Source organism: Pezoporus flaviventris, unplaced genomic scaffold, assembly GCF_033815535.1.
Source record: "Pezoporus flaviventris isolate CSIRO_AGI_PZ_B2104156 unplaced genomic scaffold, CSIRO_AGI_Pfla_v1 ptg000047l, whole genome shotgun sequence".
Lineage (NCBI taxonomy): Eukaryota > Metazoa > Chordata > Aves > Psittaciformes > Psittacidae > Pezoporus > Pezoporus flaviventris.
The window spans coordinates 8,647,014-8,664,128 of NW_026892595.1; the positions used below are offsets into that span (position 1 = coordinate 8,647,014).

Below are 17,115 nucleotides of genomic sequence, written 5' to 3' on the forward strand. Positions count from 1 at the left end.
GAGAATAGAAATGTTTGCAAAAGTGTTTAAAAAATAACCAGAGCATGAAGCAAGGGACAAAAGCAACGTTTTGCTGTGAGCGCAAACCCGGAACAAGGACTGCATTTAGATGTGACTCTACCAAAATGGATTTGGATTGCCCCTTGCTCCTGAACGGGGAAGGAAGAGCAGGGATAGCAGCACCCCAGCCTGCCCCATCAGTGCCAGCCAGGCCCTGAGGGGCAGCTTCCCACTGCCAGCATCTGGGCTGGGGCTGCAGCCGCCCCACTGCCTGGAGCATGGCTGTCACTGGGGAGCTCCATCGCTTGCAGCCTCAGGAGGAAAACTCTCTCTCAGCCTGACAACAAGGTTGATATTTTCCTGGCTCCTCCACTGAGACAGATTAGGCCCATGAGCACCACTTTCAGGCTCTTTCTGCACGATATCCCTTGGAAAGGTGCCTTCCTGCTACTTTCTGGCATGCCAGCCTGGCCTACCAGCTGCCCGAGGCTGGACACGCAAGCATGGCCTGGGAGAGGGCTATTGCAGAGACTGGCAAGAAGCTTCTTGCAGCTACAGCTCGGCAGGTGCCTAAAGCCTCCCTACACCCCAGTCGCCTGGCCCATGGGATGCATGGGAGCCCCCGGTGTTCCCATCACTTGGTGTTGCACCATCCTCAGGGGAGCCGGCTGCGGGCCGCGGTATGCTGCCAGCAGCTATTGACTTATTTTTCCGTGCATGGCTGGGTAAGTAACCTTAATTAAAAACATGAAGCCCACAGTTTGTATCACATTTGCGATGTTAAACAAGCTCTGGAAATAGAAACCCTGTTTTCATTTAAGCTTTTCAACTGTGATCTAAGTAATAAAATATGGAGGGGGCGGGCGCGTGTGAGATTTACATGTGATGATTTGGGAGATCTCGCTGCTTTAGAGGCTTGTAAGGCACCGCGGTGCCAACTGCTCCTGCCGCTGCCTCACCGCGCTTGGCAGCGCCTGCCCCACGCAGACACTTGTTTTTTTCCAGAGCCGCTTTCCAAATGCTGATTTCGGCTCTTGCTGCTGTGATTTATTCTGGGTGCGGGTGTGGGATCTGCCAGGCCCTCAGCAACCTGCTGCCCTGGCTGCCCATACCCTGCCTGGCACTGGGCAGGCGGGCAGGCAACATGCACCTCCACTGCTCCTACGGATCACAGGTGTCCTTGAGGACAGTCAGGCACCCTGCAAGCGCAGGCACTGATCCCACGAACCCACGGCCAAGCGGCGCCATGATCAGAAGACACAGGGGAGGGCTACCTTTGCTTTCCTGATTCCTCCTGGGCCATCACATAGGGAATGGACATCCATCCCACCATGGCAGGCAGGCACGAGGGGATGCTCTTCCAAAGGCACCTGCTCTGCACCCTGCCAGTGCATGGTCTGACCCTGCTCCAGTGGCTGCCTCAACCTGCAGGGTCCCCAGAGACTCAATCTGTGCCTCCCACTGGGAGCTGCAAGCCAGAGCCTGTGCCTGCCCTGCCAGAGGGGCTCACCCCTGCTGTGCCAGAAGGGCTGATAGCAGGGAATGGGAACACAACAGGGCAAATGCTTGTCTGAAGGCTGCAAATGCTTGAGATCACCTTCATGTTTTGCTGAGTGAGCAGGAGCCCTGAGGAACTTGTTTTTGGTCGAGGCTTCCTCAGTCTTTTTTTGCTGTAATAACAGTAACAGTATTTCCAAGGTCATAAACAGTTCAGTTGGGCATGGAAATGGCTGGGTATTTTGCAGCAAGCTCCTAATATGTTTGCACATTAGCACAGAGGCATTCATCCTACTGTGTCCCCCTGTGTCCCCCTTCACCCTCAAGCTATTTCTGAATTCTCTGGGCAGGGCATGCACTGAGGAGGAGCCTTGAAAAGGGCTTTGCCCAAAAGCCCGTGAAAGCGTGGGAGGCACAGGCTGTGCAGAAACCATCTCTATTTACACTCATTTCTATCCTTTGTTTTTTCGGCCGAGGACTGGTGACAAGTTGCTTGTGGATTTCTTTTTCCCGTCCTGGGGATAGAGGGGTTTGTCCCTTAATGATGGGGCATCCTCAGCACATTCTTCCCCAGCCTCCCTTTGGGTTCTCTTCTGGAACCAGAGAAATAAGAATCGGGTCGGTAACGCACGACTCCAGGGTACCCGTCTTCCTGGGAACCCGTTTCCCAGCGCCTGTGGCTGTGTGATGTCGCAGAGAGCGGCCGTGACGGAGGGGTACAGGCAGAGGAGTAGGTCACAGAAAGCACCCCAAGGCGGGTCAGAGACCGAGCGGCAGAGCCCTGGAGGGGGCAGGCGGCTGCAGGCGGAGGTGACCGGGACAGGGGCTGTAGCAAGCAGGTGCCTGCCAGCGCCGCGGCTCCAGGGCGGGGAGGACGGCAGGCTCCAGCCAGCTTGTCCCCGCCGCTCCAGAGCCGAGGGCCGCGCAGAACCGCGTACCCTCCGCGGTGGCCTCTCTGGTGTGGAAGCACGGGAGGAAACGAGGCCAAGGTGATGGAGAGGCGAAGAGATAAAGCCGGTAGCGGCTGTGCAGACTCAGGTCCTTCGGGGTCAAGGGGTCCCCCAGCCTGGGGACCAGGACGGGGACAGGGATCCCACGGGGAAGCGAGGTGCCATGGGGAGCTGCTCGCAGGGGAGCCCGCGCCGCGCACGTCCGCCGGCCAGCGGGCTCAGACGGCTGCGCCCCGCTCACCCGCGGCGGTCAAATAACGTCTGAATTACATCCTTGTAAATATTGACTGTGGCCATCTTCTTCATTTCTGCGCACAGTAACCGCAGTGTCAAGCCCGGCGGAGCCGGGGCCGGGCTGCTGCGCCTCAGGGCAGCAAGGGGCCAAGGGACCCTGGGCACATCCATGGGATCGGGCCGGAGGCGCACGCAGAGCTCGCCGGCGACCGAGCATCGCGTCTCCGCGGGAGCGCGCCGACCGCGCCAGGGATGCTGAAGGGAATGGGGCTGTCTCCCGGCTTGGACTGCGGTCTAATTTATAACCTTGTAAGGGGGGAACACACACACACACACAAGAGAAGACGGAAGAGGGTGGGGGGGAGATGTTTCCTGGTTCGCTTTCATTAAACACCAGCGTTAATGAGCGGTGCAGGGCTGCGGCTGCCCACACTGCTGTTGCCGAGGCGGGAGTGCCCCGCGCCCACCCAGCCTCCCCGACGGGGTTCTCTCCCGCTGGCAGCATGACCCCAGCCGGGGTCCTCAGCCACCTTTCCCGGGGGACTCCCCGTGCACACCGGGGCTGTCCAGCCGCGCACTGCCGTCCACTCGGCTCCCCTCGCCGCGCTCCTGCCTCCCCTCCACGCACCGCCCCCCGACGCCTCGCTGCCCGGGCGGGGGGCCTGCCCTCGCTGGGCTCTGGGGTACCCTTATCGGCCGTGCCACCCTCCCCGGGGGATGGGGAGCGGCGACCCCGGCAGCGTGAGTGGCTGGGCGGCTTTGCGCATTTGGTGGTCGTTAAAAACAACTTGTTTCCCTCCCCCCTTGGGGAGGGGGAAGGGGAAAACCATTCTGGGGGAGGGGAGGGGAGGGGAGGGGAAGGGAAGGGGGGGGGAGAGAAAGGAAAGAGAGAGAGAGCAGGGGAGAGAGAAACACCAAACCCTACGGAAAACCCGCGCTCCGAACTATTGCGACACGGAGCGAGGAGCGCGACGGAGGCTGGCGGTGAGGTGCGAGCGACAGCGGAGCGGGCCGGGCCGCGGGAGCGGACCGGGGCTGGGAAGGAGGGGGGGGGGGGGGGGGGCGTGGGAGCGGGCCGGGCAGTGGGAGGGGCGGGCTGCCCCCCCCGTGGGTGGGCAGGCGGCGCCCGGTGCCTCCGCGCTGCCCCCCCGCCGGTCTCCCCGAGCGGGTCTCGGCGGTTCGGCGCGGCTGCCCGGTGACCGCTGCCGCCTCCCCGCAGCGCAGAGCGAGCTACCGCACCTTGGAGCCGGCGGCCAGCCCGACGGCGGCCCCCAGCCCCCCACCATGAACACCATCGTCTTCAGCAAGCTCAGCGGCCAGGTGCTGTTCGAGGAGGACGCCAAGGAGCGGGAACGGAGCGGCCGGCCTTACGTGGGGGTTGTGGAGGGGCCGCACCACGCCGAGGTGCTGCTCCCCGACAGCCCGTCCATCAAGGAGAGCCTCAGCCTGCGCAACCGGCGGACGGGGTATGACGAGCGCTCGCCGCCGCGCACCGGCTCCGCGGGGCGGCCCAGTGTGCCGCTGCCGGCACTCCCGGCCGCCCCGGAACCGGTTTTGCGGTTGCGAGATGGGTTTCTAGATGGGTTCTCTCCACGTCTGCGGGTCCGTTCTCCCTGGGACTCTCATTCCACAGCTCTATGGTGGGAAATTCCGACAGTAGGTGATGCAGAGGCATCCGTTTGGGCTGGAATGTGCCAGACAGAGCGCTTCTGTCCTGCGGTGTTTGACCTTCCTTTCTCTGCCTCTACACAAAAACAAACCGGGGAAACCGGGGCTTGTCCAGTATGATCGGGCGCTTTATGTAATTAAATTCCCCAAAATACGTGCGCAAGGCGGAACGTTGAGACCCGGTGGCTGGGAAGGCCGCGGGGCCGGGGCAGCCAGTTCGCGGTCGGGGCCGAGGCGGGCAGGCGCTGCGCGGCTCTCGGCACTTTCTCCGCCGTCCCGCGGGTTTGCAGCGCGCTGAGCGAACGGACGGGAGGGAGCTGCGTTGTCGGCGCGTTCCCCGAGGTGGGATTTAAAACGGACTAGCGCCATGCCAGTCAAGGGCTGGGCAGGGTGATATTGGGATCGGTTTTGCTAAAGAGGCAGCTGAGGTTGAGCCGCCTGCTGCTCATTTTTTGTGTGCTGGAACAGGTGAAATGGGTGGTGAGCAGAGAGGACGTGTTAGTTCCGGTGCCTTGTAAGCCCTAACTCGAACGGCTAAACTGGCGAGCTCGGACAGGACATTTCGGGTCAGCTTTATAAACTAGACTAAGGAGGATAGTCAGGAGGCAGAAACCCCGAGGAGCTGCTTTTACTGCCGAATTTCCACCTTAATGATTGCATCAGCTCCTACTTCTAACGGCGGTGCTCGTTGATAGACCTAGCAGGTTATGTTGCCGATCGCAGCTAACCTGGGATGCCGAGGGAGCCCTGGACGAGGCAGCGACAGCGGCTGGGCTCGTTACGGCACGGCACGGCATAGCTCGGCTGGGCTCCGTACAGCACCGCCCGGCATGACCCGGCACAGCTTGGCTCGGCTGGGCTTGCTTCAGCCCGGCTCGGCTCGGCTCGGCACGGCGCCGTAGCGCCCCCTGCCGCCGCCGCCGGTAGCTGCCGCCTCCCGGAGCCTCCGCGCCGGTCCGCGCAGCGCTGTCCGCCGCGCGAGCTGCCGGCTCCAGCCCTGCTCTGGGTTTTCCCGCTGATTCCCCGGGCTTGTTCCCTCGCTTTTATTTTCGAGCTGCCTTTTTTTTTTTTTTTTTACAAAAGGAAACCTTTTCCTTTTTAAAAATATATTTATTTATTTATTTTTAACGGTACCTGAGTTTCGTCCCCCCTTTAACCTTTTCCCCCGTCAGGTTTCGGGCTTTGCGGGCCGCCTCGCCTCGCTTCCGGCAGAGCTGGGAACGGCACGGCGGCTGCTCCGGAGCGCTCTTTGCCGCCGGCTGCAGGCAGGGGAGCAGTCCGGGAGGTGCTCGATGCCGAGAGCAAAAACATTCAGGCGGGGGTCGGCCTCGGTTGGCTCCGGGGCAGCCCGCACCGCAGCCCTGTTCTCTCGGGGGTACGGGACCGGGGCCGTGCGGGGCGGGCCCTACTCTCCCTGGAAAGCACCTCTGTAAACACACCGCCCGCCCGCCCGCCTTCAGATGCCGGGCATAGTAAGCATCGGAACACTCAAACCCTGCAGCGGCGGAGGACCCCTTAGAAGTCCCCGCAGCGGAGCCGTCCGAGCCCGCAGCAGCATCGCGGCCAGCGCCGGCCCAGTCCCTCCCCTCTGGGTCCGCTCTCCCAGACCCTCACGGGGCTTCAGGGGGAGACGCTGCCATCGCCGTCTCCTGAGCGAGGGATGCGGCGTTGGAAGACCCGAACACCCCGCGGCGACCGGGCTCTGCTGCCCCGGACAGGGTGCACCCCCGGGCGGGGATGGATGCGGGCAGGGCGCGCTCTGGGGCTGCGACATTCTCCGAGTAGGGTCCCCTTCCGAGGAGGGGGGGCCGGGCAGGTGCCCGCTGCCCCGGCCCTCAGCGCTCCTTCTCCGCGGCAGGGCGCGGCAGAGCGGCGGGAAGGTGCGGCACAAGCGGCAGGCGCTGCAGGACATGGCGCGGCCGCTCAAGCAGTGGCTCTACAAGCACCGCGACAACCCCTACCCCACCAAGACCGAGAAGATCCTTCTAGCACTCGGCTCCCAGATGACCCTGGTGCAGGTAAGGGAACCCTCTGCCCCCACCTCCGGCGGCTGCTCTGGCGCATGTCATGGATGGGGGAGGGACAGGGACAAGGGACAGCAGCATCCCAACCCCTCTGTGACCTGAACAAGAGGCAGCAGGGGGTATCAGGGGACACATCAGTGTGGCCAGCAAGATCCTGTGCGCATCTGTCCCTCTGCCCTCCCCAAGGCTTCCGTGGCAGCAGGACTGTATCCCCCAAACAGGAATCCCCACATCTGTGCTATCCTGTCCGAGGAGGTGCTAAAGATAGTCCGCAAAAGGTGTGTGCTTTCCCTCCTAGGAAAAGGTCTGCGTCCTTTAATCGCATTCATAAATGCAGTGGAAATATGTTTGCGTAGTCTTCAAAAATCTTCAGGTAAAGAAAAGAGTAATGGGAGGTTTCCGCACAGAACAGGAATTGCTGAGGAAGCTGTTGGGAGCTACTCTTTTCCCTTTTGAAAACAGGCAAGAATAGGAACAGTTATGCTTTCTGAGAATAATCGTCACCTGTTGCACAGCTGTTAGTATTCCCATGCAAACTGTGTGCAGTGGTGCAGCATGCGCTTCACAGTCTTACAGGAATTGTCATCATAGCGTAATTAGATGTGGGGAATAATTGTTTTGCTCTCAGGTAAAGCTCCACTGGAATGACTGGCAGTTGGGTTGCAGCAAGAGGCATAAAACTGGCTGCAAATGTTCATAAATCTCACTTCTTTGTTCTCGTTGCCATCTGGCTCTCTGCTGAAGTAGGTGGTTAAATGCTCTCAGTTGCTGAGTGATGCTATCTCAGGTCTGGATGCTGCAAAGATTTATACATTGTGAGTAATCTAATTTCCTTGCTGCAGGCTACTGCTAGGTGCATAAAATGAAACACATGTGTTTGCAGGATTGGGTCCTCAGCACTCTGACTAACGCATTATGTGTCACTTTGCAAAGGACATGGAGAGAACGAATAAAATACTAGAAAAAGAAGGTGGTAATTCAGCATTATTAGTTTGAGTGCTCCTTGAAAAAAGCCGGTGCTATGCACTTTCATCCTAGTAACAGCAAAATAAGAAACTTCTACAGTTTAGTACCTCACTGTGAGACTGTTGCACTAGAAAAAACACTATAGCTTTGACAAAAATAATATTAATGTCTCAGAAAATGCCAGTTATAACTGGAAGATACAGTTAAAACTTCTCTTGCTTTCAAAAAATACACATGAAAGGTTTGCTCAGACTTTTAAAAATACGATTACATAAACACTATGCATTCAATGCCGCATTCAATAGGAGTACTTTATTGGACTATGGCTTTTAGAACATTCTTGTATTTTTTACAGACTTAAAACATACACTCAGAATACATATTGGGAGACTTTCACACTAATGACATTTGGGGAGTTGTGGCAGCTTTGGTAAATCATGATGGGAATGTGAGATATGCTGTGTTAGCCTCTATAAAAGCATCAAGTGAGCCATGGCCACTGCTCCAGAGAGTTTTATGATCTGTGTAAGGTGTAGAATAAAATTAAAAGGAATCACAGAGGCTACATTTAGGTGTGTTAGAGCTCCCTGACTCTAGTGGATTTACGCTGAAACTGAATTCAGTAGCCTTATTTCTACAAACTTTAATATCTGAAAGAGCTGTGCAAACCAGCACATCTATCTTCATTTACAGAAGCACACCATCTAAAAGAAACCCCAGATGTTTCTCCTGTCATTTGGGTGCAATGCTCTTTTAATACAGAAATACAATAGTATATGTACAAGAGGTAAATACGTATGTCTGGCACCAGAAGTAATTCCTGAGCCTGGAAGAACAAAACAACACACACCCCATATCTACTTTTCAGATGACCAGAAAGAACAAGACTGTAATCCAGATCAAAATTCTTGTTTTCTGAGAGTGAGAGAGCAAGTGCCAGGCTGTGATCTCAGTCACACTGGGCGCATCTGAAATAGCTTCCCTGAAGGCTGAGCTGTTTCAGCAAAGCGGTATTACCGAAAGCAGGCTTGGGTCTGGCCTTCGGTATCTGTTGGAAAGATTTGCTTCTGCCCCAGGAGGGCCGCTTTGCAAAAGCATCATCCACGGTCTCCTGTGATTGCTTTTCTAATCTAGCAACACCAGACATCACTGGCAAACCAGGAGCTGGTGTATGATGTTTTCTCCAGGTTTCATGCCTTTACGTTCCCTGACGTGTCTCTTGTTTCCTACTCTTCTTCCATTGTTCAGTGATGTCCTGTGGTGTTTGCTCTTGGTTGGGAATGCATGCTTGCCCCCACATCTTTCAAATCCTGTGGAGGCTGTTGTCTGCAACAGCTGTTACCTCTTCCCAGCATCCCTCATGTGCTCACGCCTTGTCATTGGAAGCCCTAGGGAAGGCAGAAGATACTGTTGAAAATCCCCTTTGGGTTTCTGCCAAAGTGCCATTTAGGGAATTCATAGTTGGGGTTTTTTGGTTTTCACCTGACTGCTGACTTTAGAAAAAGTCTTCAGCAGCTGCCTGGAAGATGATGTTGGTCGTGAGTGGTATTGTTGTACCTCTTCTCCACATGCTTTTCTTTCATCTAATGAAACTTATTCCAGTATGCAGCATCTATCCAAAGGAGCTTTTGCAGGACTGTAGCGTAGATAAAACCAATCCTTCTGTGAGACAAAGAGTTCAACATCCAGCCTTGTTTTCTGCTGTTACTATTAGGACAGTATCTGCATGAAAGTAAGCTTTCACAGCTTACTTTCATTAGCTTTGTTATCACCCAGTTTATTCCATCTCACAAATACTTTGGCTTATCTTCCTGTTCCTGCGAGCAGGAGGGCTGTTCCTGTTGCATGTCCATCTGCACTGCAGAAGGAAAGTCAAACTCTTTCAAGGAGGTAGGATTTCACAGGAATCATAAATCATCTTGTTTCTTAATAATATGTAGCAGCGAAACCTGGGGCAAATTTTGGGCTGACTTATTCCTGAGCAGGCCAACGACGTCTTCAGGAGTCCTCAAAGCAAATGTTATTGCAGCTTTTAGTCTAACAGTCCAAAGTTTTCTACTTCCCCAACTGCCAAAGCAGGAAACCAAAAAAGCAATATAGTTTGAAAAGGCATTTTATGTTTTACTGCAATTAGATTCCAATTCAGAATCCAATAATTTGTCCTATTAATATGCTATTAATATGCTACATTTTCATTTGTATTACTACCACAGTGCTTGATTTATTTTATTTTAAATTTTGGTTCAGATGTTCTAGTAAAATAAAAAAGAAAGATGGCTGTATATTCCTTCCAGGAAGAAATATGAATGGCCTTATTGTTGAAGAGAAGCTTTTTGCAATACTAGGATTGATATATTGGTCATGTGCTGCTATGGATTTAATAGTATTCAGATTCATAAAGGCATATCTGGATTACCAGAGGAGGAAAATCGCTTGATTTCTCTTCCCTTTCTGAAACTTTGGCCACTCTTAAGCAGTGAATCAGAACAAATTACAATAAAACTAAATAGTCTCTTCTGAAGTAAAATCAGACGGCCAATATTTCATTATGCCAATATAAGTACCTGATGGTCTTTGGAAATGACTGAGTTGCTATAAAATACAAATGCTGGAAATCACATTCATTATCATTCTCCTTGGGTTTTGTCTGTTTACTTTTTGAAGAACTACACGATCGTTACTTTACAAGAATAGTGAGTTTCATCATGCCTTTTTTTTCAAGATACTTAGTTCTTTGTGAGGTTTCTGAGACACGGATTTTCCCACTGGCTTTTATGTAAGTCATTGTTTTGGTTTTCTTTTATTATTCTCAGAGTTCATGGTAGTGTAACTTGGGACCATGGTAAAGGATGGATGGCTTTTGGCAGCTTTCATTTTTTCTTCTTGTAATACTTAAGTAAGTGTGGTCCAAACAGGCACTTGTAGTGAGTAGGACCTACAGCAGTAGGCAGACAACTTTTGAAAGACCATGTGATGCACAAGGTAGCTTTTGGGATGCTTGAAATTAGTGACAAAACTGGCCTTGGCTTTAAAGGAGCCAAGAGCAGCCTGTAATAAGTGTTTCTGGAGTGAGTTTGCTGCTTTTTGCTTTAGCAGAAAGCTTCTCTTGTAAATGTTGGCCTCAGATGCTTTCATAATCATAGAATCATAGAATTGTTTAGGTTGGAAAAGACATTAAAGGTCATAAAGTCCAAATGTTAACCTAGCCAAGTCATCACTAAACCATGTCTGTAAGCACCACTTCTACCATCTTTTAAGTACCTCCAGGGATGGTGACTCCACCACTCCACTGAACAGCCTGTTCCAGTGCTTCACAACCCTTTTGGTGAAGAAATTTTTCCTAATATCCAGTCTAAACCTCCCCTGTCACAACTTGAGGCCATTTCCTCTTGTCCTATCACTTGTTACTTGAGAGAAGAGACCAACAGCCACCTTACTACAACCTCCTTTCAGGTAGCTGTAGAGAGCAATAAGGTCTCCTTTTCTCCAGGATAAATGACCCCATTTCCCTTAGCTGCTCTTCATAAGACTGCTCTCTAGCCACTTTGTCAACTTCATTGCTCTCCTTTGGACACACGTCAGCACCTCAATGTCTCTCTTGTAGTGAGGTGCCCAGAACTGAACACAGTATTTGAGGTGCAGCCTCACCTGTGCTGAGTATAGGGTAACAATCTCTTCCCTAGCCCTGCTGGCTACGCTATTTCTTATAAAGGCCAGGATGCTCTTGGCCTTCTTGGCCACCTGAGCACAAGCTGGCTCATGTTCAGCCAGCTGTTAACCAACACCCCCAGGTCCTTTTCCTCTGAGCAGTTTTACAGCCACTTTTCCATAAGCCTGTTGGCATTGCACGGGATTGTTGTGACCCAAGGGCAGGACCCAGCACTTATTAAACCTTGCACCATTGTCCTCAGCCCATCAATCCAGCCTGTCCATATCCCTCTGCAGAGCCTTTTTATACTCCAGCAGATCAACGGTCCCACCCAACTTGGTGGGACAACATCTGCAAACTTACTGAAGGGTCACTCGATCTCATAATCCAGATAATTTATAAAGGTATTAAGCAGAACTTGCCCCAATACCGAGCTGAGCCACGGGGAACCACTTGTGACCAGCTGCCAACTGGATTTAACTCCATTCATCACCAGTCTTTGGGCTTGGCTGTCCAGCCATCTGGCATACCCAGAGAAGAATATGCCTGTCCGAGCGATGAGCAGCCAGTTTTAGCGAGGAGGATGCTGTGGGAAACAGTGTCAAAAGCTTTATTAAAGACTAGCTAGACATCATGGAAGCGGATCATATTAGTCAAGCAGGACCTGCCTTTCATGCTGGGCCTGAGCACCTGTATGTTCTGTGTGATGGCACTTAAGATGATCTGTTCCATAAAGAGCATGAGGACAAGGTACAATATATTTATCTCATTAGGAAATAATGATCAAATACTACTATTTCCTCCTCTCATAGCAGAAGACTTAAAATATGATTCATCTTTTCATATTGATATGCAGAAAGCAAAGCATTGGCATGGGAAGAATGAGCCCAAAATAAACCAAGAGTACCATACAAAAATCACTCCTGCTAAATTTAATTGCTTTTATGTATGAGTCACACTAATACTACCCATCTTTCTTTTCTGTACATGGCACTTCACTGATGAAATATTTCAGTATGTAATGAAATGGAACATAATGAAATTTTTCTCGTGAGAGGTTGGAAAGCTGTCAGCTTTGTAAGATGCTGCAGTAACTGCTGTAACATTCAGTGAGACTGTGGATTGATCTATCTCTATCATTACATACTTGATTTCAGAGTTACACTAAATCATGCAGCAGCCAGGTGACTGCTGCTTCAGCTGAACAGTCTGGAGTGAGTTTGTTAACAGCTTTAGAAAGTGGATGAATTCCAGTCCACCCTTTCTCATTTATTATAATGATTGCTGTGTCAATGTGATGAATATAAACTAGTAGCCTTGGAAGAGAATGAAAATTACTTACTCTTCTCTGTGAGATACAGTTTTGGTCTTCTAACCCATTGCAGTAAACTACATGGTGTGTAAACTTAGGTGTTTGACACCCGAACACTGATACAGGGCTCACTGTTATTTTTGGTGAAACCCTGTTGCATGCAAGCATTAAGTAAAATCACAGTGACAGGCTAAAGGTGCCATTGCGCATTTCTGGGTGAGAGTTTGAACTGAAATTTCATTTTCCCTTTAAGCAGATAGTGTTTATTTTTCTCATAATCACCCTAGAAGAGATTATTGATACAGCATAATCAGCCAAATGCTTCTGTGCAGTTTATACAACCTGAGCTACAATAGACAGATGACAAAACTAAGGCCAAAATCCAACACTGAGGTCTACAGTTTGGCTTTCTAGTAGGTGGGGTAGCATGTATTGATAAATTATGTGTTAACTTGCTTTGCAGGTTGGCATAAATTAAATGGTATGATCATTCCCAGGTCAGAATATGACTGCAGTGATCTCCAGCTTCCTCTATGTGAACTTTCAGAACACAAAGATGTGAGTGGGACTATAGACTCCCAACATTCTTTACATTCTCCTTTGCAAGTAATGCTACTCCACCTCTGTCTTGCAGAGGTCATGTCAAAATACCCTTATTCTTGCAAGGAGTAAATATCATTTTAAGACCTGATTTATCATTAAACAAATATTGTTAGAGTGTAGGTAGCTTGCCTCTGCTCTCTCTTGTAGTAAGGTTATGCTAAGGTCACCCTGTCAGTATCAAGTATTTCCTATTTTATATATTTTTAAGTTACAGTAGAATCAAGGCCAGCATTTTCTTAGGTATGCTTTCATGTTAAGTCGCTGGAAGTACATGCATCCCTCTTGGTGGTTTAATTAGCCCTGCTGGCTCAGATGACTATACTTGCTCTTTTGCTGCTATGGTGCCTGAAGCACTGTGAAATCTTGTGTTTGAGCCTTTGTGGTGACCCTGTATGCTAGAAGGATACCAACATGCATCCCTTTTGTAATGTCAAACTCTTAAAAAGCACTGTGCAGCTGAGAAGGAATACAAGCCAGTCTCTTGTTTAGTAATCTCCTTGTGAAGAATATGAATCCTCAGTGGTTTTTAGGGCTTCCACAACAGAAAGAGTTCACAAAAACTGCTGTGCTGTAGAGCAAATGGTTGATTTCTGCAGTGACTGCAAGTACATTGGTACATTGTATTCTGTGTGAGACTTTCCTGATACCCACTCTCTGTCACACTTGGAGTACTGATAAAACATGAGGGAGAATTTGGGCTTTTATGTAACCAAATTCAGAATGTTTCTTTTTTTCTCTTCAACAGCTTTATTATAGCCTACATAAATGTCAAAGGCAGATTACCGAACATTACCTATTAATTTGAATTTAGGATATTAGGTTCATATTAAAAGTTCAGGGCAGTATCTTTAAGACAAAACAAACAAAAAGATTAATATAAAAGGAGGATTTGGGAACACCTTAATTAAAACTTTGTTCATAATGAGGGTTTGCTAACACTTGAGAAGGGTGGGAAGCCTGAAACTGCCTTTCTGTCTGAGGCTCCTGTTCTGCTCTGGGATAGTATTCATAGACTTTTGTTCATGTTTCCCTTGCTTGCAGTTTTCTTACATAAACCTCACGAAAACCCTATGAGTTAGATTTGTTTATTTGCATCATTTTCAAGGGAAACTAATACATTGATTTGTGTGCAGGTATCCAACTGGTTTGCCAATGCAAGACGTCGGCTGAAGAATACTGTCAGGCAACCAGACCTTAGCTGGGCTTTAAGAATAAAACTGTACAACAAGTATGTTCAAGGAAATGCTGAACGACTCAGCGTGAGCAGCGATGACTCATGCTCTGAAGGTTTGTTGATGCTCTTCTTATCAGTTTTAGACCGAATAAAATGTACTTAGAAGGTATCAGGTACCTTACGTTAGCTCTGATTCCTCACAAAACATGCTCTGTGCTGTATTTGGGGCCCAGACACTCCGCACCCTTTCAAAGTGGGATTGTGTAGGTTAATTGGGGGGACAGTCTGGTTGTGTGTTATAGCATCATTACTAGAAAAATAGTCATTAGCTCATTAGATTCTACAAGCCTATTTCTTTAATCTGCATTAAAGAAAAATAGTTGATTACTCTTGGGAAATGAGAAATCTCTTGACTGTTACTTTCCTTGATGTAAGGACTGTGGCAATATCACATCATTAACAAGATAATCTGATTAACAAGAGAATCTGATTAACTTCAGCGAGGCTTATTGTATGGTAAACTGAATATTATTGTTATTTATTTTATGTATTTTGCCATCAGTTTATTTCCTTAAAAGGTACACTGAAATTCTCTCTTTTATCCAAGTGAACAGATGTAGGATTTTTTAAGTAACACCCTGTGTTTTTTAATAGAACTTTTCTATTAATTACATCTGTGGGTACTTTTTTTGGTTGGATGGAGATGGAGGCACATTGACAGGAACAAATGCTGTAGAACATTGTCAGAAATCTGTATGTGAATTTTTAGAAGAGTATGTTTCAATTACCTTCGTTCCAGTTTCAGTTTGAATAATACTGTAGTATTCAGGAGAACCAATTTTCAAGTTAGAACTCAGCTTATTCACACAGATTTTTAAATGCTTATCAGTGATGTAGGTCACTTCTCATTTTTTTCCACCTGCCTTGTATTACTCATGAACAAATTAGACAGAGGCTGTTTTTTAAGTTAATTAATTTGGAATAGCTGGAACATCTGAGAACCTTGGGAACTGCTGTGAGCAATGTGTGAGCAGAAGAAAATGAAAATAATTTTCTAAAGCTGAAGGCTGAAGTTGCTATATTTATAACATTTTAAAACATGTAGAGGAAGCTTCTTTTAAGATATTAGGTATTTGATGTGTTCTGCATCTTTGTCCTTTTGTTTTCAGATGGGGAAAATCCTCCAAGAAACCATATGAATGAAGGAGGATATAACAAACCAGTTCATCACACTGTGATTAAAACTGAAAATTCAGTAATAAAAACAGGAGTGAGACCAGAAACAAGTGCCAATGAGGATTATGTGTCACCCCCCAAATACAAAAGCAGCTTATTGAATCGTTACCTAAATGACTCGTTGAGACACGTCATGGCTACTAATGCAGCTATGATGGAAAAAACAAGGCAAAGGAATCACTCTGGTTCATTTAGTTCCAATGAATTTGAGGAAGAATTGGTGTCTCCATCATCATCAGAGACAGAAGGCAATTTTGTCTACCGGACAGGTAAGGGATTCTTTCTGCATCATTCCTAATACAGCCAGCTTTGGTGAATGGTGTCACTTGAAGTGAGTGTCACCTGATCATGCCTTTTATGAGAGTGGATGACTCTTATCCATCCTTTCACGTGAGAGTGGATAACTCCTGTCCACACTTTCATTCACTGGAGAAGCTCTACCTGCAGTATTGTAGTTAAATGCTTTTACTGACTGCTAAAGAAGCTGGAGCTATGGGGCCGATTTTTTAAATGACACTTAAAAGCTGGTTTTGGGAGCTTTAAGACAAGCCTAAAAAAGGAGAAAACTCCTAAAATAAGGGAGGACTAGGGCCCGATTAGAGCACTCACTAGGACTAGGGGAGGACTGGTACCCCAGCTGGGAGGAAAAGAAGGGCTTTGAAATTTTGAGGTGGCTGTTCGTGGAACTTACATGAGCCATATGCCTCCCATGCATAAACACCTTCCCTTGTTGTGCAGCATCTTTTCTGTCCTTTTCACAGTGTTTCATCCAGTGCATGGTCCTTTAGTGCTCATGAATCTCTTACAAATACATGGATTAGTCTAGGGCAATTTCTGTATCATTGTCCAGAGATAGTGCACTGAGCTAAGAGGCCACAGACTTGACCATTAAATATCTTGGCTCAGTGTTCTTTTGAAGAGTTACACATCATTTATTATTTTAATCTTATCAATAAAAATATAAAATATCATGCACTTTGTTACCAGTCAGAGGAAGGCACATGGGACTGCCTGCTTCATGCCAGTAAATTGCTGTAAATCAGGGTGAGATCAGGACTTGCTCAGTCCCTGTGGGGCAGGGAGTCCTGGAAAGCTCCTCTTGTGAAACTTGTCCTGTATTCCTGTGGGGCATAAGGCAAAGGCTGTCTGTCCTCTTATCTTTCTAAAAAATGAGGTTTTGCATCCCAAGTTCTGGAGGTCTCTGCCAGCACCTCAGGGTTTACAGCCATCGCAGCAGCACTTTGTGTTGTCCAAGGGACTTTCTCATGGGGGTTATTCTCCCAGGGACCACCCTGTGGGCAGCTTTGCTTTTGGGATGGATGAATATTGATTAAAAGCACTGCAGGGCTTCACACTGAAGTTCATACAGATTAAGATGATGTTGGTTCCCCTTGGCTTCTCTGGCAGGCAGGTTCAGGTGACACTCGCTTTTAAAACCTCTGAAGTTTGCAGTCTTTGCCCTCTCTTTTCTGGCACGTTTCATGTGTTTATTTGCTCCTATAGAGGGGCCACAAGGACTTCAGGAGGCTGAATGTGCTGGTGAGCATAGGGGGACATTAATGTGTGCAGCTTGTCAGAGGATAACCGAGGTGGCACAGTGGGGGCCCTTAGGAGAAATGAGATCTCTTGGGGAGCAAGAATAGTGCAAGCATGATAAGTAAGTTTAAAAAATTAACTCTGCTCATTCAGCTTTATTTTCCAATATACCAAATGCATTTGGACCACATTATGGGCATATTGTCTGCCAAGTTTTATTTTTAAGTGAAAAGTTACTCAAGAACAGATGCAGCAGCTCAGATATG

At 48.9% G+C, this 17,115-nt stretch overlaps 1 protein-coding gene across 4 annotated transcripts in view; it reads left to right on the forward strand.

Annotated features, from left to right (window-relative positions):
* The first annotated feature begins 3,569 nt into the window (after positions 1-3,569).
* Positions 3,570-17,115, forward strand: part of MKX (mohawk homeobox) — a 48,340-nt gene continuing 34,794 nt past the window's right edge. The window contains exons 1-5 of one of the 4 annotated variants that reach the window (XM_061468194.1): positions 3,570-3,665; positions 3,901-4,147; positions 6,208-6,367; positions 14,037-14,190; positions 15,247-15,582. In XM_061468194.1, coding sequence (XP_061324178.1) covers positions 3,966-4,147; positions 6,208-6,367; positions 14,037-14,190; positions 15,247-15,582 — 832 coding nt within the window. In that variant the 5' untranslated portion in view covers positions 3,570-3,665; positions 3,901-3,965. Of the gene's footprint in view, positions 3,666-3,792; positions 4,148-6,207; positions 6,368-14,036; positions 14,191-15,246; positions 15,583-17,115 lie in introns of those variants that run through there. The other 3 variants (XM_061468195.1, XM_061468196.1, XM_061468193.1) reach the window with 3 other exon arrangements.